At 31.8% G+C, this 25,949-nt stretch overlaps 2 protein-coding genes across 5 annotated transcripts; both read left to right on the top strand.

Moving 5' to 3' along the window:
- Window positions 1–7,411: 7,411 nt before the first annotated feature.
- Window positions 7,412–8,257, top strand: LOC127905314 (uncharacterized). Its single transcript, XM_052452853.1, has one exon. The coding sequence runs from the start codon at window positions 7,712–7,714 to the stop codon at window positions 8,114–8,116; it is 405 nt and encodes a 134-aa protein (XP_052308813.1). The 5' UTR covers window positions 7,412–7,711; the 3' UTR covers window positions 8,117–8,257.
- Window positions 8,258–16,273: 8,016 nt separating this feature from the next.
- LOC18094348 (transcription factor TGA2) lies at window positions 16,274–25,336 on the top strand. Of its 4 annotated transcripts, none has more exons than XM_024591193.2 (12): window positions 16,274–16,553; window positions 17,953–18,105; window positions 19,200–19,285; window positions 20,182–20,258; window positions 20,335–20,595; window positions 20,892–20,966; window positions 21,050–21,109; window positions 22,302–22,379; window positions 22,485–22,536; window positions 22,802–23,073; window positions 24,408–24,656; window positions 24,834–25,336. In XM_024591193.2, exons 2-12 carry the CDS (start codon window positions 18,065–18,067, stop codon window positions 24,978–24,980), a joined length of 1,398 nt encoding a protein of 465 aa, XP_024446961.1. In that variant the 5' UTR covers window positions 16,274–16,553; window positions 17,953–18,064; the 3' UTR covers window positions 24,981–25,336. The 4 variants fall into 4 exon arrangements, with proteins under 4 accessions (XP_024446961.1, XP_024446963.1, XP_024446967.1 ...); XM_024591195.2 differs by having other exon boundaries at window positions 17,957–18,105; XM_024591199.2 differs by having other exon boundaries at window positions 16,277–16,553; window positions 20,341–20,595.
- The last annotated feature ends 613 nt before the right edge of the window (window positions 25,337–25,949 follow it).

The following is a 25,949-nucleotide window of genomic DNA, read 5'->3' on the forward strand; positions in this document are numbered from 1 at the left end:
TATATATATATATATATATTAGTAAATAATAATAAATACATTGATTCTACTCAAACATTGTGTTGATGATATGAGATAAAAAAATGTTATTTCTTAGAAGAAAATAAGATAAATATTTGTTACAGTTTGAGATTGAATGCTTAAAGTTTTACTTTATTTAAATTAATAAAATTAAAATTTTATTTTGTCAATTCGAGAACGTCAAAATTTATTATTAACTTTGTGAGATCTCCATATAAAGCTAATATAAGCAAAACATAAAACTTCATCCCGAGTCAACTCAGAGTCCGTTAGTTATTGTAATAATGATTGCTTTTCAAAATAAATTTCACTTGAAAATACATTAAAATGATGTTTTTTTATTTTTAAAATTTTATTTTTGATATCAACACATTAAAATAATTCAAAAATACTAAAAAAATTATTTTCAAGCAAAAAAAATCAAATTTTAAGCAAATAGTGTTTTGGCCACAATGTCAAACGCCGTCTCAAAGTGAAAGGATTAAGTTATAAAAAAAAAAAGATCAAGTGATAAAAAAATTAAAGAAAAAGAAAACAGTATGGCTAGCTATTGCAATCCACGGTGGATTTTGTCTTTGTTTTTCGATATTGTATTTTTAATATTTTTTCCACTTCTTGCCTTTTTTGCATCTTCATGATTTCAAATTTTATTTTATGATTTATTGAGGGATGATTTTGTGAAACTAAACTATAATTATTAAATAAAAAGCAAAAAAAAATCAATAAAAAAATGGTGCCGGTGAAAAAAAGTGTTGGATTTGGTTCACTGTTGATACAGAAGAAGGTTTCCACTCCACCTTTTTTTTAACATGTTTATTAATGATTTGTATTACCTAGATCGAAAAGAAAAACCTAAGTTAACTGTAACATAGAGAAATAATAAAATACAATTTAACTAGTAAGCGGATAACCCTGTTTGTTTTTGTGTTTTAAAAGCGCTTTTAAAAAAATATGAAATTTTTTTATTATTTTCTTTACTTCAAATTAATATTTTTTTGGTGTTTTAGATCATTTTGATGCATTGATTTTAAAAATGATTTTTTTAAAAAAAATATTATTTTAATACATTTCTAAGTGAAAAACACTTTAAAAAATAACCACAAACACACTACATCCACACTTGGTTCCTTGAGTTTGATTTTCTTATCAAATTCACTTTTTCTCTATGAAACTCAATTGATATATTAGAGTTTTATTTTGTGGGAAAATGATGAGATCTGAGACACATGAAGAGAATAGTAAAACATATTGAAAACGATAAATGAGTATACTAAATTAAAAATTAAAATTTTTTAAATATATATAAATATTTACTCTTAAGAACATAATTAAAGGAAAATATTGCTCCCCCCAAACTCTAAAAAAAAAAAATCGGTTTCCTCCCAAAAAAATCAGTTTTATAATAGAGGGATAAATAATAATAATAATAATAAAAACCTAAACTAGAGGGATCACATGTGTATTTTACCTGACGGACAACTTAGTCCTTACAGTATAATATTTTTTAAAATCAATCTTCATGTTGAAGTCAAATGACAAATAAAGTGGGCTAAGAAAAATTTGACATCCCATTAACACTGGTCATATATTCCCCGTCGAAAAAAAGGGTTTGGTGGACGAACATTTACCATTAATAAGATTATTATTTCAGGAGTGTTGTTGTTATTAAAATTATTTTTTTAATAATTATTTTTAATATTAGAACATCAAATCAATTTAAAAATATTAAAAAATATTAATTTAAAATAAAAAAATCAATTTTTTTTAAATTTTTTTTACCACACGAAAACAAATAGAGTAGTGTAAGTCACCTTCTGATTCAAAACCTTGTATTGATGCACGTGTTGCATGCAGTACTAGTCTAGACAACAAGGATAGACAGGTGAAACAAGCTGTCTTGGATTTCCTTCCTGAGAAAGTTGTCATCTTGGCTTCTTGCAATGGCGTAACTACAGAGCTATTTAGGAAAAGACGATGACGTGAGAACAGGGTCCTGTCATGGCGTGGAGCATCGAGTTCTGCCAGGGAGATGGATTTATATGCTTGCTGTCTCTTGAATTCTGCCATGGAGGGATTTCATTGAGGCCGTGGTGGATAGTTTTGGATCAGCTCTCTATCCCTTTGGTGCTTCAGTGAGCAAGAAACCATGTTTCAAGTTGGTGGGAATCCAACGCTCTGAAGCTGCTTCAAACGCATTTCCTTTGTTATTTGCTCGTCAGGACATGAAAATGGACAACTTCCAAGGAAGATTGCCACTGCCATTAAAGAATTTCAACAGCTCACAAGGATAGGGAGGCATTAATTGTCGGTGATAGATTTTTCTAGTTGACCTGGAACCACCACGTTATCAAACCGAGGTAGCTTGGGTATTTCAAGCAAGTCGAACTTTCACATCTTCAATCCTTCATTTCCTTGTGTCCTTGACACCGAGTTCTTGAAGCTGCGATTCGGAGGAAACTCCTACGAAGATCAGAATGCTGCAGCAGAAAAATAAAACTTTCTCATGGATAATTCACTCCAGATTTGTCATCCAGAATCGTTGTTTATATCATCATCATACCACAAACAAATTTCTTACCTCGACGATTATTATAAAGGTATAGTTCAATCAGGTTATAGGTTTGTTTTCTAGAAGTTACAAATTCGAGTTTTACAAATTTTAAGTTTACTAAAAGCTTATATAATCGTTAATTTTAGAGCTATGGAATTAATCAAAGTGCATACAAGCGAGTCTAAACACCTATATTAATAATCATAAAAAAAAAATATTCCTAGCTCGCCAATGATGCACGAATGAAAGGGATAATGTTGTTGCACGGCTTCCCGAATCAGATGTCGGCAGCTTAACATTAAAGGCATGCACTTCGAGCAATACTTTGCCTCGAATGTAGATCAACCGACATGGCTATTCGTCCCGGTATGGTTTAATTATTGGTGACATAAAAACTCTATGACAAGTTGACAACAATACTGGCATGCTGGATTACTCGTATGCCATGTGAGGGGATTCATAGTTAGTCTTGCGGAGTTATAGTTATAATTAACGGGTGATTGAAAAACGAGAATATGATAATATTTGTTTTTAAAAATATTTTTTATTTAAAAATATATTAAAATAATTTTATTTTATTTTTAGAAAAGATACTTTATAAAAAAATATATTTGAAAACATAAAAAAATATTAATTTGTAGGAAAAAAACAATAAAATATTTTTAATTTTTTTAAAAAATATTAAATGTTTTTTATTCAAAAATATATCAAAATAATATATTTTTTATTTTAAAAAAATTATTTTTAATAATAATACATTAAAATAATTTAAAAACACTAAAAAATTAATTTGACAAAAAAATTTCAATTTTTTTATAAATGCTAAAATAAAGAGGTTCTTAGACTAAAGTAGCTATTCATCGTACCCCAACCGTAAACATTAAAAACAGTCTTTTTTCTCTATTTTCAGGTTACTAGACTTTGAATTTTTGGAAACATCACATAGCTATAAATAATAATTATAAAATTCTGATAATTCCATGACTCGCGTATTAATTTAAAAAGATATTATTTTAAAATTTTAAAAAATAAATTAAAACAATATTAATTTTTTATTTTAAAAAAATTCAAATCATGCCCCACTTAGATTTTGACTAGATAATAAGCTAACTCGTGTCTTGTGGGGTCACTAGATTCAGTTAAACATAGTTTAATAAGACTGCTACCAATTGTTATTGGCTATCCATTGAAAAAACAAATGTAAAGCAAGCTTTGTAGTGACATTTTTGTAACATTTTTGTTCTTGGAAAGTAAGCCGGTCAATGTTAGAATTGGATGAGCCGTTGCATTTTCGCATTCTGTCTACCAAACTCGATATATCAATAACTGGGCCTTACCCAGGTTAGGCCTTGACAGCACAGTTGCTGGGCTCTTGTTGAAACCCATGCAGTCCATATGAATTTTATGTTCAGGAGTTATAAAATCTGAACTCACTGCCATCGTTTATCCTAGTTCGAGGAAAAAGCTTGCCTCGATCTCATTTGGTTTATGCAATTGCCAAGTAGCTTTCACTAACATCGACGCGGGCAGCGTATTTGAAGGTGTGTAAGTCTGGAGAGTGTCGATGATGGCCTCCAGAAATTTCAAGATTTTCGAGGCCCTCACAATATAGTACAGGAAATTTCTCAATGAAAGGGCAGCAAAAGATGAGGTTCTGGCTAACATTTTCATCAACTTCAACTGGCCTTGAGGACAGATTATGGTATCACAAGACATGTGCAGCTTGACAAGGTGATCCGATATCCTTCACCTCTAGAGGGTTAAGGTTTTGGCAGAGAAGAAGGCTTGCGATGAATCATCAATATGAAAATAACGACGCGAAAATTTAAACTTGATACCAAGCTCTTCGACACCAGACTGTACAGCAAATGCAATCAAAGAATCGATACAGGAAGCAAACCCATTAAGGTGGAAACTCGGAGATAGGCTAAGCCTTAGCCTAAACAAAGAATGATGGACAAAATTGAGGAATTTATTTCTCGTCTTTTTTCTCAGAAAAGTGTAATTATACAATGATAGGAAACCCTAAAAAAGAACCAGAAAAATCCCATGTCACGGGGAATGAAGTCGAGATTTGATGCCATGACTTGTACGAGATACCAGCTAGGACCACATCTATTGATGTTGTTCGCTTTGATACCCCAGATGGGCATTGTTTTGCTTTGAACACAATATATCGCTGTATAAATCATTGTTGTATGCTAATAACTTCAGACAAGCTCAGAAATTCATTTCAAAACTATTTTAGAAATATATTTATTCTATATTTTTGTTTTTGTTTTGGAACAGTAACAAATCGCAACAAAATTTACATAATAAGCTTTTGTGTTCCCACATTTGGAACATTCACATGAACAAAGAACCACTGGAAATGGGAAAAACAGCACCGTCGAGGAATACCTTAACGAACCTGAATCTGAATCTAAAGGAACGACGGTTTTGTCTTTCAAAACTAGAATCCTGGTGTTCTTCGGCATGTTTAGGTTAAACTGCATTTGTGTCCTTATGAGTTCTTCATTGTTCTATTTCTACCTTCATAGTTTACAATATCTCAGTGTTATCCCCATAATTTTTAAGCAATTTAGGATAATCCCTCGTTACAAGAGACATGAATCATAATAGGGAAATCTTCCATCCAATTCTTCATACCACAGGAATTAATTAACTAGCTTTCGGGAGCAACTATATTTCCATCTATTTCTATATACATGACAGAAAAAGTCATGAAACTTACAGGCAAGCCTAAGTTCTCAAGCAATCTTCAACAATTAGGCCTGCAGGAGAATCACCTCAAGTAGTTCATCTCCGGGATGATTAAAATGGGGTTCTGAAAATAACAACACAAGTGTTTGATAATGTACTGTATAGTAATTTTGCAAAATAATTTTTTATAAAAAAATATATCAAAATATATTTTTTAAATTTTAATACTAAAACATTAAAATTATCAAAAAAAATATTTTAACAAAAATGGTTAATGAAGGTAGTGAGTTCAACTTTTACAACATGGGCTCACATAAACTAAATTCGGTTGGGTTTAATTAGAAGCCCAAACAGATACCATTTCGTAACGTTATTTGCGTTGTCATAAGATATAATAACTTGGAATTCACTTGGTTTAAGATTCCAGCCTACATTAATCCACGAGTTAATTCAAATTATATTTTTTAAAAAAAACTTTAAAATCACATCAATTTAGAGGATATTTTTTTAAAATAAAATAACATTATTATAAAAAAAATATGATTTTAAAATAAAACTAACTCGAGTCAGATTTTAAATTAGTAGAAAACGCTAAGTTAACTTGTTTTAAATAAACACTTGATCCTAATTGTCTTTGAAATTATTTATTGACATCAAATAAAAAAAACTGCAACAAAATTAACGATCAACTTAAAAAAAAGAAGCATTAATTTCTCGGCTTTGATTTTAATAATTTTCTTGAAATGGTTCTGTGATAGATAAATAATTAAGAATTCGTCTACATTAATCCTGATTATTGAGCATGTTTTCTCCTAAAAACAATTGTGAAAAGTTAAACAAATTGGTGGCTAAAGATGCTTTAAAAAAAATTATAAATGTGGTTTATCTAATAATAAATCATACTCTTTTGATCAATGCCATGTTCAATTTACTCGACTATGTTTGTGTGTAGTATTGTGGTGAATAATATTTTTTAAAAGTATTTCTTGAAACTACTTCAAAATATTTTTATTTTTATTTTTAAAATTAGCATATTAAATTATCAAAAAATACTTAAAAATATCAATTCAATGTTTTTTTAAAACAAATACACTTTTTAAAAACACCTAAAAATAAAAATTACCATATTTCTAAACGAATTCTAAGTGATGTTTGTTATAATATACGTAGTGTTGTATATCAATAACTCTAACTTATTTTTTAGCTTTTTTTCTCCAATAATTCAACTCAAATTAATTAGATTATGTTTGATTAATGTTTTAAGATAAAAATGACGGGACACATTTTATTGAAAGTATAAAGATAAAAATATATAAAAAAGTTGTTTTTAAACTAATTTTAGAGTAAATTTTTATCATTTAAAAATTAAAAAAAATACAAGAAATATATCTCTCATATCCTCCTTGTTATCTCCATCTTTTCTACGTGTCACACAGTAATGAAATGCTACCAAAATTGTTTAATATATTTTAGCTAGGACAACCCAGTTATACTTAACACATCAAGCCGACAACAGGGAATAAGACTACGTTAAGGTTAACTGCAGTTCTTATTCATAAAATGACGAACACACAAATTTAACTCTTAATTAAACCCTCCTGGACAAAAAAAAAAAGTCATGCCACGAGCAGAAGTTGAGATAGATGGTGGTAGGGACAACATTTGATTAACTGAACATTTACCCTTTTTTAATGTGAATACTATATTGTTTAATCTAATGTATGCTAGATAGGTCCAAATTAACATATGACGAATTACTCAGCCTCCTCCACAAGATGTTAAGATTCTAAATTTCTAAGATCTTTACATGGGTCCCCAGAGTCAGTGATCTCTAGACAAGTCTTGAGTCGTGAATTCCAAAATCATAGTTTTTCCATAGTCACATGAGGCTGCGCACGTGCGTTATATCGATCCATTTCTCTTCTAGTTACAATGAACATAAACATCCCGAGCTCAGAGCTCACAAAAAACCTATGAGATTACGGGTCATCCAAGCACCTTTAAAGAATCTTCTATTGACCTTTAGGGTTTTGTTTCTTCCGATTTCCAACCTCCATTGCACACCACCAACCAACCCTAGTACTTAATTAATTTGTTCTCCTGCCTTGTCTCTCTGATCTAATCTTATCACCTTCGAGGAAATTACCTCCATAACATGCATATGAGATAATTGCGGGCCATCTAACAAGGCAAGATTTCTTTGCATTTAATTAATTACACACCTTGCTTTCCCTCGGTGCTCTTCCTCTTGCGCCATCAATCTATATCATTTTCTTCCCCTTCCTTTTCCTTGTTTTCCAAGACAAATCACCTTCCAGGAAACCACCCTTTCGTGCCCAAATCTTCTCCTTCCGTACCTTATATAAACCTTGCCAGGATGTTTGATTTCACAAAACGATCTTAGCTAACACACACACACAAACCCTTTTCTAGGCTATGGATGTACTTGGAGTTAACATGAAGAGTGGCAAGAGATCACACACGAAGAGAAGTAAAAAAGCCATCAAGGTCGTGTATATATCTAGCCCTATGAAAGTCAAGACTAGTGCCTCGGAGTTCAGAGCTCTTGTGCAAGAACTCACCGGCAAAGACTCCGATGCTGCACGATTTATGGACATTAATGGTGCTGATGAGATTTCTCACCAAAGGGCTGAATATGGTCATCGTGTATCGGCAGTTCCTTCGACAAATTCGTCTCAATCACCATCAACAACAAGCTCGGAGTCTTTTCTCGAGTCATTTGACGGAGAACTTTTCCCATCTATGGAAGAGAGTACTTTCATGGGCATGCTTCAATCGAGCCTTTTTCATGAATCTTTTCAGTTAGATGTGCTTAATTAATTAGTTCATGGCTGGTTGAGCTTAACTGATTAACCTTTTTGTATGAGTTCTTTCTTTGAGTGCTAGCTCTTGTATCATCATATACTTTATCTTATGTAAATTCTCCATTAATTATAATTTGAGACTAGCTAGTTCCATATATATTCATTACAGTTTATGAATTCAGACATGATGCAAACTACCTATATAAGTAGAGTACTACTCAAAGTTCATTTATGGGCTGCAAGAAAAGAAAAAAAAAAGAGAAAAAATTATATATCCCAGATCAATGATATACTTGGATTGGAGATGAAATGTTAACATTGCGTAAGCGTTTTTAACTGTTATGATGGCTATGAAGGTCATGGCTAGTGGATGATATATTGTTCAATTATTTAATTTTGTTTAACCTAGCTTGCTAGCTGAAGATTTTAGAGATTAGTATGTGTTTTGTTTTGTGTTAGTTTCTGTAATTGGGATTGTTTTTTTAATTATTATTAAACTAGACGTGCCAGTTATCGGAAAACCAACTGAATTAAGGAATCCGGGATGGCTTTTCTAGGGCTCCACCCAATTGATCTTTTAAATTTATTTTTATTTTTTTAATTAATAGTTTAGGTATTCATGGATGCGTTGCCTCCATGGTTTAGGGCCGGCCACGATAGGTTACATTACGTTCAAGTACAAAAGGATTTATTTTATTTTTTTAGCTGGTGTCCCACACCTTATAGACCGTGAGAAATGATAATTTTATAAACAATCCTATGTGAAACCGAAATTTGTTCAAATTTTAAGTCTCGTCCTTTGCAATTTGTTGGTTAATATTGATCTATTTTAAAAAAAAATACAGTTTTATTTTAATAAAGTATTCTTGTAGCCTCATACTTAAGTTTTTAGTTCAAATAATTATTTGATCAGAGCTTTAATAATAAAATAATTACAAGTTCGAGTCTTATCATCTTTGATATAAATTAAGTAAAAATTAATATATATCCGTTTAAGTTTCAAGTTTAAATTTTTTTTAATTGAATCACTTTAAAAGATCTTCATGCAAAAACAATTCACTAAAAAAAATATAAGCATCCTCCATAATATAATATAATATTTATAATTCAAGATATACGTACAATATACTAAGAAAAAAAAAATCAAGACTTACAATATCACTCGTGTGAGAATAAATGTATAATCCAATATGTTGTGAATGTTGGCATACTTTGTGAAGTCACTTTTATAATGTAAGAAATTAAAAATTGATACATGGAAACATGATACTTATCATTAAATAAAAAAAATTATCATAAATTCAAAATCAACTCTCCTCATAAACACATAATCAAGGAGCGAAAGCAAGAAAAAAAAAAGATGATAACTTATTTATGTGACGTTACATTTAAAAAAAGGATAATGGTTTTTGACTAGATTGGAAGAAATTGGAAGAAAGCGTTGTCTTGGTCCTGGTTTCCCACACGTTGCCTCTAGAAAATAGACATGACAGAGGTTTCTGTCCATAGGAACTACCTTAAATTTATTTTATCTAAATATTATTTTTTATTTTATTGTTATGCTGATCGATCGGTGCATAATCCTGATAAGGTCTCAGGGTAATATATTGACGTGGGTCCATAAACAATGCCCTTGCATCGTGAGCTCACATCTTGGAACTATACCTTATATTAAAAATACATAAATTTATAATATAAAACATTGGTATCGCTATTTTCTTGTCTGCGTGGGAGAAATATGTTCTCAGTGTTGCTCACAATTTTACCTCGATCTGAACATGGTTTCTTGAAAAGAAGTTTGAAAACACACACCGAAAGGTGATGTCGATATTTGTTCCTACGTACTTTCAGAGATGATTGAAAGTCGTAGCAAACAACTTGAAGATGTGTGTACCCTTCGCGCCATTAAGTTTTACCAAGGAAGATTCAAAGCACAGAATTCAATGATAGATGGAGAGATACAAGGGATAGGAACATGTTTATTTTTATTTTTATTCATGGTTAATTTTTAACTAATATTTTATATATACTTCTGGAAAAAGGAAATGTAAGATAAAAATAGAGATGTAACTTTTAGAGATAAGTATCAAAAATATTATTGTAATGTCTTCTAAAAATTTAAGTTTCTTTTGTTGAATTGGTTTTTAATACGGTATCTAAATTTTAATGACCAAACGGTCATGGGTTCGGACCTGATAATTCTTTTTCTAGTTTTATTTCATAAGAAATAAACAAAAGATAATATATATTCATACAAGTTTAAGTTTAAAGGGCCTTCATTTGAGAATATATGATAAAACATTTAATCAAAACGCAGGTAATGAAAAGCAAGGAATTCCTACTTTTCACGCATTATGCATGCTAATTGCACTGTTCACACTGAACAGTGCAATTAGCATGAACAATGTATACATTAATACACTGTTCATGTGAACAGTGCAAGAGAATTGCACTCTTCACTTAAAAAACAATGAATAGTGCAATTCACTTGTACTGTTCACGTGAACAGTTTTTTCGCAGTGTGTTAATTTTATTAACAGTTTTTTTTTTAAAAAAAAACTAGTTTAGAGTGAATTAAATTCACTCGCACTGTGATGTGAACAATATTTTTTTCCTGAAAAACTAGTATAGAGTGAATTAAATTCACTCGCACTGTAATATCAATTTTATACCTAATAATATTTTATCTAATTTTATTACACGCTTAAAAAATTATGAAAACTATAGTTCTTATCGGATGAATTTTGTATGTAATGAAATTATAAATAGTTTAATGGAATAATAAAAAATATTTTATATAAAGTATTATTTATTTCATGATGTAATAAGAGTAATTAATTCTACAATATTTAAATTTAAAACCATCAATATTAATATATATATTTTTAAATTATTTTATAACTTCAATTTCAAAAGCATTCTTAACCAAACACATTAAACTACTTTTTCTTCAACCTCAATTTTAACTACAGTTTTAACCAAACACCTATTTTTTCAAACCAACCTCAACTAAAAGTACTTTTTATAAAACAATTTTTTTCAAACTACAACCACAACAACTACCGTAATACCAAACACACTCATGTACCCTTCACGCAATTAAGTTTTACCAAGCAAGATTCAAAGCACAGAATTCAATGATAGATGGAGAGATACAAGGGATGGAAACATGTTTATTTTTATTTTTTTTCATGGTTAATTTTCAACTAATTTTTTATATATACTTCTAAAAAAAAGGAAATATAAGATAAAAATAGAGATGTAACTTTTAGAGATAAGTATAGAAAATATTATTGTAATGTCTTCTAATAATTTAAGTTTCTTTCGTTGAATTAGTTTTTTATACGGTATCTGAATTTTGATGACCAAATGGTTATGAGTTCAAATCTGATAATTCTTGTTCTAGTTTTATTTGATAAAAATTAAGCAAAATATAATATATATTCATGCAAGTTTAAGTTCAAAGGGTTTTCATTTGAGAAGATATATTAAAAAACTATATAAATTATATCTTAAGAACTTACCTAACCGGTTTTTTTCTCTTGCAAATATCTTTTCCAAAATTTCATAATTTCAATATATTTTTATATTCAAATATGGAAGATTGATTTTAATTAACTTAATTCTCATCATTGAACATGAAAAATAAAAAAGTAATAGTCATAAAAAAAAATATAACAAATGTAAACAAGAAAAAAAAATAGAGGAGAGAAAACGTCAATTAAACGAATACGGCTAAATTATCAAACAAGATTATCATCTAACGGAAGCTTGGTCGTAAAAAACTAATTTAGATATTTTTATTGTTAGATTTGAGAGAATTTAAAGTTGAAAATTGAAAAGTTTAAAATATGCATACCACGTGGCATCTTGTGTGTTCCGGGTACAGAGAACGTGGCATTACGAGAACCACGTGATCAGACAAGGATGCTGTAAGCTGTTGACCTTGTCACCGGTCTGACGTCATAATACCACGTAGCCGTCGTTATCATCGAGGTGGATAAGACCACCTCTTTTCTAGAAGATTTTGGATGATACCGTACAGATACAGCTCGCCTTGACCTTCGAGAAAATCTTGACCTTCAATATGGGTGGCCCATTCACATTCAAGTTTTTAAATTAACTTCAACTCTTCCTTCAAGCCTCGGTATTAATTAATAATCTTTGAAATCACTTTAATGTTTATAATTTTTAAAGAAATCCCGGAAAAGAAGAAGAATATTTGAATCACTCCACAAGTGTTTTCTAGAACCTTGTAGATGTATGCTACAACCACCTTGTCGCTTGAATATATATATATATATATATATATATATATATATATAGAGAGAGAGAGAGAGAGAGAGAGAGACACGAAAATGTAGTTTTTAAATTCAATCTGATTTGATAAGTTAATTTATAAAATTCAAGATTTAAGACTTGATTTATGCTTAAAATTTTCAATAAGATTGTCTAAAATATTAATCTAATAAAAATTGATTAATTCAACTACTCTTTTAATGTTTGAATCTAATTAAACTTGGTTGAATTAACACAAAAATAAGAGAAAAATATGGATTATTGTTATTTTAATAAAAAATAATTGATTTCATAATTTATAAGCTAATCTAATAACTTAAATTCTTTTATATATAAATTTTGAATAGGTTAACAAATATAATCATTAAAAACAAAATATAACTATATTAAATGCAATTGCAAATAATTTCAGCCGGTAAGGTGTTAAATATATGCGCGTTAAGTTTTAGATCCCACAAATATAAGATAAGAGAAGTGCATTATTAAATCCATCAATCTCCCAGTTAATAAAGATTTAGATGAAAATAAATAAGATGTAATAAGATTTTATTAAAAGTACATTTCTTGTTTGTTATTATGGTTGTAATTTTTTTAAAAATATTTTTTCATTTGAAAATATATTAAAATAATTTTTATATATTTTAAAAATTTATTTTTAATGTAAATATGTCAAAACTGTATGAAAACATAAAAAAAACTGAAAAGATATTCCACTCCGAAAGAAGGTTCATATTTAATATTATTCTAGTTAAAGTATCACAACTAGAAAATAACGTTATTCATCCTACTATTAATTTTAATTTTTTTATTACCGACAAAGAACATTGTATGGGACACGTGTCATTTTCAATATCTTAGTAAACCAGATGTGATCTCATGGCAATCTTAAAGTATTCTAACTCATAATTATTACATTCGGACCATTTTATATTGATTTGACACTTGATTGATTCTTTTGTAAATTCGGTATGACTTTTTAACATTTTTTCCCCTTTAAAAATATATTATTTTAATTTTTTTTAAAAAATTAAAATAATATAATTTTAATCGAAACAAGTTAGTGTAACCCGGGCTAAAGTTGAGTTTAAAATTTTTTTTGAAAAGCAAAATAAAGGTCTAGCTTAAATTCTAATCATAAAGCCTGGCCCACCTAAAGATGTATGAGTTTTCGGTAACTAGAAAGCCCCACGGTTCTTGTGATAACAAAAAGGTGTTCCTATGGGCCAGTTTTCGATTAATACTCATGGCTGGGCCCGATAGTTAATCATAGTCCAGGAACCTTTTTTAGGCCTTTTGTGAGAGCCTTATAGTCCGTTTGGTTTTACTTTTAAAACTACTTTTATTTTTATTATTTTTTAAAATTAATTTTTTTTAATGTTAAAAATAATTTTTAAAAAATAAGAAAATAATACTTTTATATAATTTCAAACAAAAAAAATTATTTAAAAAATAATGACTGACACAATATACTAAACAAGTTCTTAATTCTCATGCCATCTATGATCGAATAGGAAAAGAGTATGGATTATCTCGTTGGAATTATTATCTTCGAATCAACTATTGTTATTGACTCGTCGAGTCGCCATGTTTAGGACCACAAGCTCGGTGCTCTCGCTGTAGCTCTCGAAAGAGAAGAGCATGGAGCCAGTCCAACAGCTTACTATTCTGCGATGCATGGTGGCCGTGTGGACGAGCCCGCCTGCTCTCTCCTGTCACAGCTCACCATTTACCAGACAATCACTCCACGAGCCCAGATCTTTAGAATGATTTTGAGGATCCTGGAATTTGTTTCTGAATGATTAGGCTGATACTAAAGCAGCCATTGAATGTTTGGTAGAAAGGCATGGGGGAATGATGAGAAGGGGTTCATTCCTCAACAGGGAAAAGTTCGGCGACTTGATAAGACGTTGATGGTAAGCGTAAGTGGAGGACTCTGCTTGCAAACAAGACACGTGTTCCATGGAAGGAAGAGCTTATCTTCATGCCTAAAAAGGGAGAATTTGTCCCTCCTGTAATGATCGGATTTAGCCATGATTCGGCTCTTGAATTGGGTTATTGCTCTTACGACTTAAAAGTTGCTGGCTGCCCGTAGTCTTTTTAGGAACGGGCTAGGGTGGTTGTGGGCTGAGATTTTCGAGTCTCTGCCGCGGTTTTGAAATATTTTTTATCTGAGGATTTTAAACCTGGTCTCTTTATAGGTCTGATAATAAATTAAAAATCCCAACTCTAATTGATGTTGATTAATTCAAAATAGTATCGTTTTAAGATTTTTTAATAGTTAAAACAATAAAATTTTGAAAAACAAAATTTTTATACAGTTAAACTAGGTTTTGATGGAGTCACTGTTTAATCCACTGAACTGACCATATCACATCGAGTTAGCTTTGATATGGTTTAATGAAACTCGATCCAAGCTTAGATTTGGATCACGAGCTATCAAACTGAGGTAACAAGCCTAACCAGTTTGATACTTCTATATTTATTCTCAATTGATTGAGTACTTGTTTCATTGGTTTTTTTTTTTTTCAAAAAAGAAAACATTGTGAATATTACAAAATGAAGGTACATACTAGGAATTTAAACTTATAAATAAATTAAATTTGTTCATGAACAACAACATCATATAATAAATTTTGTAATTAAAACCATAAAACAAAGTTTAAAATGCAAAAGAGCATGAGACCAGTGAACTCCTCAGTACTTGTATTTAGTTTTAGTGAGATGGAGTAAAATTTGATCATTTTTGACTGGAATAAAATTGCTATTCCTAAATATTTACCTTTTTATTTAACCGAGCAATAATTCAATTTTTTTTTTATCGAATTTAGCAATCACTGATTTCCATCACTGCTTTTTTTTTTTCCAACAAAATCTTATTTGGCCAAGACAGAAAAGTACAAATTATTGCAAAATTATATGAAATTTACACGTGGCAGGATTAGAGTGATTAACTAGCACTGACCTTGTCTTAACATGCAGATGGGATCCAAAGCTTCTGTCACTTGCCAGTAAGCAAGATTGGCTGTATTGTTACTGTGTCAGAAAATACCGACACAGTAAACAGCAAATAAGATTATTAAATAAAAAACGCAAAAAAAGGGAGGAAAAATCGGGAAATTATTACCCAAAATATAATTAAAAGCTAAAACAGCACATGATGTAAAAGTTCAGCAAAATAACATAATTTTAGAATATCACGGTTTAAAAATATAGTTTTTTAATAATATTATAGTTTAAAAATACAATACTTAATTGTGTTTCATAACCACAACAACTGATATCGTGATTTATAATTACGATATTGATAAAATATCTTATTTTTAAATCGTTACATTATAAAAGAGACCATTTTAAAAAATAATTGGACATTTAATAAGATTTTGGATCATTTTTATGTTTTAAGTCTGAAAAAATTTATAAAATTATAGTTTTTGTTAATTTGAATTTTTATTTACTTTATAATTTTAAAGAGTTAAAATATTTATAATTTTATCAAAATTTGGATAGAGTTTCCTTTATAAAAGAATTATACCTAAAATTTTGTTTCGCTTAAAAGAACTTGTAAAAAATTATAATAACCACAATTAACAAATTCTAACTAAGTAAACATATTCTTATATTTCATAATCATAAGTAGCTTTAAAAATGCAAAATAAAAATAAAAATACATGCATACAAAATGAATATAAAATAATTCAATAATATAATATTTAAATAATTTCAAAATATATAAATATAAATTATCTATTTAACTATATCTATGTTTTATCAAATAATTTAGACTTATCAGTAGCATCACTAAATCCATTTAATTAATGTTAGGTTTCAAAAAAGTGTCATATAATTGTCACATTTTAGAAATGAAGAAACTATACTATTACATCAAATTTTTCCCAACAGTGTTGTTTCTCTGAAATTTTTAGTTTAATGTGATATATTTGTTTTTTTTTAAACAATTGATGTCAAAGCACTAAAACATTATTATAGTGATTAAATAAATCATTAGTCCTTGGAAAGTGGAAGGTTTCTCACAGAAGAAGACGTCTGGAGACTGGAACGATCCATTCATCACTCTTTTCTTACCTCCAACAATCGAATACATACAATTTTGCAAAGTTGAAAGCTTTAAATCATCAACAACAACAGAATCCCAGGTGGGTTTGGTTTGTTTTGAACTTTCTTGTGATTTTGACTAGAAAACAATCAATTTATGAAGTGAAGGTTTGCTGCCTGTTTGCAAAGTGGGTGGAATTTTGACCTTCTTAAGCTTTTTTCATACTTTGTTGTGATGTTGACTAGAAAACAATCATTTATGAAGTGAAAGTTTGCTGCTTTATAGTAAAGGAAGTGAGTTTGTTTTGGTTTTTTTAGCTTGAATTGGTTTTTTTTTGTTGTTGATTTGGGCTATCTGGGTATTGCTAGTTTGGTGTGAAATCTGTGCTTGATGCGGTCAAGGTCTCCTTTATATTTGAAGGCGATGAATTTGGGAGTGTTTCAGCTTCATTTCGGTGAAAGTTTGTAACTTCACATCTTAGGGTAGAATTTTGATCTCTACAAGTTGCTCATTATCAAGGGTTTTATGTCCCTTGTCCATCATTTTTTGGCTTCCGAGTATTGTTGAATTGGTAGAGCATTTTATTGATATTGGACTCTGGGTTTTGTAGTGTCATTCTCCATCTTTGCTGCATTATTGAGTTGTTGCAAATTGTGTACTGCTTGCTGGATGGATGAATTTGATTTTAAGTAGCATCTGTATCTAGGGATTTTACCATCCTATTGGGTTGATCTTGAAGTCTGTTATTGCTACAGAGTGGCCAAGCTTAAGTAGATACTGAATTCAATTTTGCGTTGAAAGTTATGCTGTTAGGGTTTTGAAGTGATACTCTTTGATTTCTCTTCTGGATGTCATGTGAGATGATGGATAAGGTTGGATGGTAAGATTTGCAAGCGTGTGACCCATATGTGTCCATTTGATGAGTTATCTGATTTGATTTCTTCGAGTTTGTTTTGCTTTTCCTCTCCCTTTTTCTTTTGCTTGGTCTTGTTGAATCTGATGCATAGAATTATTGCTTCGTCTCAGACTTAGCTAGTTCAATTTGTGCACCAACTTTGGCTGATTTGGGTAAGAACATCCATGAGCACCTACTTTTTCTTTTTTTCTTGACTGTATTGCTAGCCAGATGCTGATTGATTCTAAAATCTATCAACACTAGCCAGAAAATCATCAAGATTCTGCTATCTGGTTATTTCCTGGTACTTTGCATACCTCAGAATTTAATTGGAAATTTAGAAACATCTTCTGTTATTGTGGATGATGGACAATGTGGAGTTTGCTTGGTTTAGTTGAATAGATTTTCAAGGTAGGTTTTGGGAAAACTTTTCTGTCCTATGTATATGAACTAATATTGCTAGGTCGCATTCTGTTAAAGGAAATTGTGGCTTTTTATATATTTGTTTATTACTATATTTTTAGTTTTCTTTATCTTTCCCCCCCTTTCTCTTCAATTGTTTTTACTGAAGGAAGTTGGTGATACTTCTGGCCTTTTGTTCTAGGCAGTGTTTTGGGGTGCTGATTTGTTTGAAGGGGACTAAGGAGGTTAAGATGGCGATGATGCATGGGGAGTAGAACTGGTGCAGAAGAGAAGATGAGAAGAAGGCCGTAGTGATGCCGAGCTTTGATCCTCAGTTACCAATTTCAAACGCAATGTACAGTTCCTCTTCTATTACTTTTTATATACATGTTTTCAATTGAACATTTCATTCATTATTTCATCCTTCAAGTTGGATTTCTTTGTGCCTGTTCCGCTTACTTTTATTTTTGTCTATATATACACGCGCACACACATGTATAACCAATAGTAGGTTCAAGAACTTGAACGCATTTCTGGGTGTCTTGTACTCACATCATAAATAATTTCTAGTGGGTCAATATCAGAGTATAAACATCGTCTCAAAAGTTGGTAGGCCAGAGTATAATAATAACCAGGAATTTCTTTGTTTGATTGATAGCTTCAAAGGTTGGCATTGAATGATTTTGAATGTGTTGTCTAGATATTGAGAGTGCGATGTAATTTGTTTGTTCTCATAAAAGCTTTTCTGCATTAGTTACATATGAATGATTTCCATGCTTCATCACTCTGTCAAGGTTATATAGCTTTTATACCATTCAAGCTCTGATGATGGGAACTATTTTAAGTTAAATTGCTTTATTTGCTAAATATTCTTGCAAGTGTTCAGAGGAACTTGATTGTGAGAGAGAGGTTAAGTACCTAGACTTATTAATCAAACAAACTATACGGTCAGCACTGAGGGAGGCTTCCTGCACAGGGGTGAGCTCTTGAGCAACTTGATTAGATGAAGATGTTGCTTCTCTCCTAATACTTAATAAAAGGCAGGCTAAGAGAGGCTCGTACTTACCTACACCCCACTCTCTATCTCAGAGGTTTTTTTGCATTTTTCCTTAGGTCTTGGGTTGAAAGTTGGAAATTCTCCCAAGCAGTTCAATTGCTGACTGTGTTTTTCCATCTCCCTTTCTTCTTTCTCCTCTGTTGTTCCAGTAATTGTAGTATACTCTCTATTGTTTCTAAAAGTTTAATCTGGAAGGTCATTGTGAAATTTTTGGTCATGATGTATGTGGAATTTTTGGTCAAGATGTATCTACTTTTACTGGTTTTGAAGAGGAAAACACAACATAATGTATGACTTATTTGGACTGATGGTGTCGCTCGATACTTTTTGGTTGTAAAATTACAACACTCAACAAATTCTTGGTACTTATTTGGTGACAATTATGGCTTCAGTTGTGTAGAGGGAAGCACAATCCATCCTCACTGTGCTACTTATTTTGGGGTGTTCTTAGAGGACGATGCTATTGACCTGAGTCCAGGTAAGTTTTGAGCAATCCAACTTGCAAGGGACTAATTTAAAAATGGCACAGCTTGTTGTGCTCTTTCATCTAGTAGATTCTATAATTAAATTTTATCTGCTGATATCTTTTTGGTGATCTAAAATTTTCACAAAAACTTAATTCTTTTTTTAATTGTGCAGAAACAAATTCATAGGAATATTGTTATTCCGCAGAAAAATATAATCTAATGTTTTTGGATAAGGGCAAATTACATCCACCCCCGAGATAGTAAATGCATGGACCATCCTCTGTTCTTAAATTGAATTGACTAGAGCAGTTGACGTTGACTTATTGCTAAATGAACTGCTAACCTTAAACTTTTAGGGACGGTCGAGGTAAGTTATTTGTGTAAAATCTTTGCTGGGGTTGCAATATATTTCAGAATCAAGAGCCATATCAATCTAATTGCAACAATTCACAGAATAGTCTACGTAGTAATGCTTTGAAAATCATCATATGAAAAATCATGTTCAATAGTTTTTTTGTGGAAAGAGAGAGTGGGAGAAAAAATTCAGATAATACTGATCACAGTGCATAGAAAATAATTAAGGATCTCCTACATTGTCTACCATGATTGTTGGCATTTGATAAATAAACAAAGATGCAATCAAAACGAAGAAACTGAAGAAAGAAAACTATGTGATTGATGGAAATGGATAACTGTGCATATATTATTAGGACATAAAAAATAGATATTTCAAGAATGTACAACCAGCTAGAATTAAAAGTGTTAACAAGATGTAGCATACTTGTGAAAATTTTTTTTTTGGTTTCACAGATCAAATTTAACATCAATTTTCATGAAGTAGTGAAATTAGATTGAATGGTTTTTGTCTTCCTATGAAAAGTCCTTTATGTAATATGTGCCATTGCAGGTGCTGTGTTCAATTCAGCAAAAGAAAGAACGCAAGCAATCCCTTCTGACCCCCTCACTAGTGGTGCTTTGGACAAGGTGAGTTTCTTAGATGGATGATAATTTGCCCATGTGGTTACTTCAACTAATTTTTTCCTCTTCCCTGACTTGGCAGAAACAGTCATCTTCTGTCCAAGTGGAGTCTCAGAGGTTACCATTAGAAAAAGTTCAAAGGTTAAACCGGGTTTCTATACCAAGTGTTGGTACAGAAAACTGGGGGGAGACTCAGAAGTTACTGTTAGAAAACATTCAACAGTCAAACCAGGTCTCTATACCAAGTGTTAATACTGAGAACTGGGGGGAGACAAATATGGCTGATGCTAGTCCGAGGACTGATATCTCAACAGATGCAGACACAGATGATAAAAATCAAAGGGTGCTGTTTTTTTCTTGCCTTGTACTCTCGTGACATGATGTTAAGCACTTAATTCTGTAAAATTAGAAATTTGCTTAGGAGGTACACTGTTTCAATAGTTTTATTATATTTTTGTTTCTAATAAGTGCCTGTAATCAAGAATTCTAGTTTACCATTCTTGCCTTTTGGATTTCAACGTGCATCTCTTCTTTTGCTTGATGAAGTAAGCAATGACATCATTCATTCTGCTCATTAGAAAATGTATTGATTGGACCAAATCAATTCCATTCTAACACCTAAAAATTGTATGTATGCAGTTTGATGGAAGTCTATCTACAGCTCTTGTGGCGTCTGATTCCAGTGACAGATCAAAGGATAAAATGGACCAGAAGGTGAAAATGTTATATATTAATTGCACTCACAATATGCTACTCCATCTAGTTTTACTTGATGATCGTTTGATTACACTTTGCAGACTCTTCGTAGGCTTGCTCAAAATAGAGAAGCTGCAAGAAAAAGCCGTTTGAGGAAGAAAGTACGTTTCATCCTTTACCTGTACTTGTTTTTGTTTCTTAACAAACTTTTTTCAGCATGTTCTTTACCTGTTAATTTTCAAATGGCAATTGAATGTTGTCACACAAATTGGTATTGATCTTAATTGTTATGCTCTCAGACATTGTTACTGATTTTTATTTCTAATAGCTAAATTTGCATAGTCTAATGTGGTTAAAAACTAATCCCGTTTAAGGGCAACATGGGCCAAGATGTGTGCACATGGGGGATGTGACTTTGCTTCACTTCATTATGGTTTACTTCATAGGAAAAACATTTTAGTAGTAGAAAGGGAAATGCTTGCAAAGGAGAAGAATACACTTTCCTGTTGAATACAAAAAAAAACAATTGAGAACCCCCTTTGCAATGCTAGAAAAACTATCCAATCCCTGATCAGAAAGAAGGGTAATTGCTTGTCCCAAAAGATTATATACTGATTGGTGCCCCAGATGAACCAACTCATGGTACACATTGAAGGTACATTTGCCTTCCATTTAGGTAGCCAAGGAAAATGAGAAGAGGTCAGATCTGTGTGCAAGGAGGAAGGAACAATTATGAGAAAAATTTCCAGATGTCGCTGATGTCCAGCTCTCTTATCTCTACTTGGAAGAAAATTTGTAGAATTCCCAAAGGAAAACATCGTTTCTCAATATGATAGAAGTTTTCTATGGAGGCAACTTAAAGACAGAAAAAACTACAGAGGCAATTAAAACCAGTAGAAAAGTGAGAACCTATAGCCCCAGATCTTCCCAAAAATGATAGAGGATTCATCCTCAAACTTAAAAGAGTTAAAAGAGAAAAGTGAGGATGTGTCAGAAATTAACTTCCCAAACGAGTTCAAGAATCTTCTCCTACCTTTTACCTTGGTGTAATCTTGTTCTAATATTACATCAGTAATTTTTTTTTCTTAAAATAATTGATAAGACCAAGAAAAGAAGGTGCCAGAACAATTAGTTCTAACTTTTACATGTTATAAGCACTTACATGCCTTTTCTAGCAATAATTTGTTACAGCAGATCCGGTAGTGCATCCTTTGTGTGAACTTTTTATGATTCTACCTGTGTGAAATTTCTTTACACACAATCTTCTGGTTTATCTATTACACACTAAATGCATGCAGCCTAGTAAAATCTCTTGTAATTATTTGAGTTTCATCCTTTCATGTGTCTCCCTAGGCATATGTCCAGCAGCTGGAGAGTAGCCGGTTGAAGCTAACCCAACTGGAACAGGAGCTTCAACGGGCACGGCAGCAGGTTAGGTTTGGCTAATTCTGTGCCACATTGTGTAATGCTTTTAGTTTCTTCATTAAGCATCCCCATTATGAGGTCTCTCATCTCACTGAATTTTCTCTCATACAGGGAATTTTCGTATCAAGCTCAGGAGACCAATCTCATTCAATGAGTGGAAATGGTAATGCCTATTTTCTTCACTAAGCAAGATTCATTGTTTGAAAAGTGTGCATTTTTGGGAATAAACTAGATGTTTCATGCCTGGTAATTGTTGGATGAGCTCCACATATTCTTGTCTGTTGAATTGAACCAATGAACATGATGTTAGCTCTAGATTTATACATTGGAATGACTTTGAAATTTCTGTGGTTCTTTCATTTCCAGGGTTTAAGTTCACAAACATTCGCATGCTAACACATTAGCTGGTTAACTGTATCTTTTTGCAGGGGCCATGGCATTTGATGTAGAATATGCACGATGGCTGGAGGACCAAAATCGACAAATTAATGAGCTGAGATCAGCTGTCAATTCTCACACTGGTGATACAGAACTTCGTATTATCATTGATGGTATAATGGCTCATTATGATGAAGTTTTCAGGCTGAAGAGCAATGCAGCCAAGGCTGATGTTTTCCATTTGCTGTCTGGCATGTGGAAGACGCCTGCAGAGAGGTGTTTTTTGTGGCTTGGTGGCTTCCGTTCATCTGAACTCCTCAAGGTAAGGTTAATGTGCTTTCAATGATCTCCATATGCAGGGATTTGTTCTAGGAGAGGTGGCATTACTCAAGTATTAAACGAGTATTGTAATCTTGCATGGAAAAAAGAATTGCAAAAACTGTATGTTTTTGGTTCTTCTCCATTTAATTTATTAATAACGAATTGATGCTACTAATGCTCTACCTAGCAGGGCGAGGGTGTCAAACTGCAAATTTGTAGAAATAACCAATTAATTATGAATTACTTGGGTGTGGGTTTTGGATTGTTAGAGAATCTCATACTGTACTGTTATAACCATATGCTGGTAGTTAAAAGGTCTTTGGTTCACTGGATGCTACTTGACTGCATAACAAATATTCTGTTAGAGAAATATAATATAAAAGCATTCCTGGTGCATCACTTAACATATTAAGCTTCGAGGTTGAGTGGTTCTTTGACTTATTCCCTATCATTAGGGTTCTCATATAGGATCCATCCAGTACCCATTTCACTTGTCAATCTTTGATCTGAAGCCCCGAGTGGTATGATTCACAGTTTCTTCTTGACATCAAATCTATTCAGAAGTTCAAAGGTGAACTTCGAGTAATTATTATTTATAAGCTGGCATAGGAATCCCTTAGTCCTCTGCTCCGAAACTAAGGTTTTTACTTCTCAGACATTTTAGAATATTATCATCAAGTTTTGGTATCCCATTGCCTATCTTCCCAGCAAGTTGGTAAGGTTGGTTCTTTCATTTGCACCCCTTGCGTTTCCCTAAATTGATTTTCTTGTAGCCTTTCTTGGGCTAGGCTGTTCTAAATGTTTTTGTTTGTATGGTAATTTCTTTTTGGTGTAAAAGAGTTGTTTCTCCAGCAACACTACATTATTCGGACATGCACATGGACATGTTTATTTGTGTGAACATACAGATTTATCTGTATAGCATGAAATTAATCTTAGAAGACAAGGTTGGGATTGAGGGCCGCAGAGAGGGCAGCATCACCTCACCCCGGATGTGTGGTTGGAAGAAGAAATTTTATAGCCACCTGCTTCCTTTTGTGTGCTTGTATGCCTGCAAATACGGGCAAAATTGTGAGTTTATATTTTGTTGGAATACGATTTGTATGCACTGGTTTATGCATTTTAGAAGGGAAAGCTCATGACCTTTTCCTGATAGCCCCAATAAATGGTACATACAACGTGTTTGCTAGTCTCCTTTCTCTTGTTATTTTGATGGATTGATTTGATTTTCACATTTCATTTCTTAGAGTGCCCTTGGCTCGTGGTTGAACAAACTACTCCTATATCTAATTTTTTGTTGGAGAACATGATAAAATTTAATGATCATGGTTGCAGCTTCTTGTGAATCAATTGGAGCCTTTAACAGACCAGCAGTTGGTGGGCATTGGCAACTTGCAGCAGTCCTCCCAACAGGCAGAAGATGCATTATCTCAAGGGATGGAGGCATTGCAGCAGTCCCTGGCTGAGACATTGTCCAGCGGATCTCTTGGCTCCTCAGGTTCCTCTGGAAACGTGGCAAATTACATGGGTCAGATGGCCATGGCCATGGGAAAACTAGGCACCCTCGAGGGATTTATTCGCCAGGTATGCTTCTAATTGTTTTGTATGTTGCCTAAAGCATGGAGATCCCATAGAACCTTGAAATTTGTAATACTGATCAAGAGTTCCTAAACCAGATACAGTTTTGAGTTTTTCTTGCCTCCATATTCGTACTATCATCTCTCAAAAGGACTTTTCTTTTAATGTATATTACAAAACCAGGCTGACAATTTGAGGCAGCAAACATTACAGCAAATGCAACGAATATTAACCACCCGTCAGTCTGCTCGTGCTCTCCTCGCAATACACGATTACTTCTCCCGTTTACGAGCTCTTAGTTCCCTCTGGCTTGCGCGACCGAGAGAGTGAATCTGCTTTGCATCTGAACTCTAGTTCTGCACAAAAATCACAAAGGCTCATTCCACATCCAGCAGTGCTTCTTGTTTCTAGTGCTCAAAATAGCTTTTCTTTTCTGCATTCCTCTTGTTGTAGTCTCAGATGTATCATGGTGCTGTTCTTTCTTTCATACTAATCATCTTAGAGCATAGAATTGGAGTCCTTCAAGTACAGTATGCATCGATGTTAATTATTTGTAGCCTGATGATCGTCTTCCTGTTTTCATTTTATCCACAGTTGTAATGGTAAGTTTAGAATATGCTGTCCTTGTACTTGACAATCTCGAAATGATTTTGAAAGTTGAGAAACTTTCATTTTGAGTTGATTTATTCATCTTGGTCAACCTATTATCTTTTGTTGAAGACTCATATTTTAAAATGAAAAGGTTGAAAATAAAAATTAAAAAAGCATATGCTAATGAAAATGTTAAGACAACATTTGTGAAGAGTAAAACCAAGCATGGAAGGATAAAATCAAAGGTCTTTATGCGTGTTTGTTTGCTAGGTTTGCCGTGTGGTTTTTATGTGTGTTAGTTTTCGCGGCGCACCTCGCAAACAAACAGTTTTTAAAATCATCATGGTTGTGTGATAAATTTTTAATTTATTGACTGTTTGGTAGTGCGATTTAAAAAAATATTTGTCTTGAAAAAATATTAATTTGATATTGTTTTAGTGTTTTTCAATGATTTTGAAGTGTTGATGTTAAAAATTAAAAAAAATTATTTTAATGTATTTTAAAGAGAAAAGATTTTTAAAAAATATCTTATACTACAATACTATCCTGGCTAATATGTCATTCTCTGTGTATATATATATAAATTAGAAGTGATAAATGTATATATAAAAAAATTACAGTGTCTTTGTAATAAGTAAATGCTTTTTATTTTTCTTCTTCTAAAACTATCAGAATTATTTGTAATGAGATATTAGCCCATAAATTAAT

Source organism: Populus trichocarpa, chromosome 1 (assembly GCF_000002775.5).
Source record: "Populus trichocarpa isolate Nisqually-1 chromosome 1, P.trichocarpa_v4.1, whole genome shotgun sequence".
NCBI classification, from domain to species: domain Eukaryota; kingdom Viridiplantae; phylum Streptophyta; class Magnoliopsida; order Malpighiales; family Salicaceae; genus Populus; species Populus trichocarpa.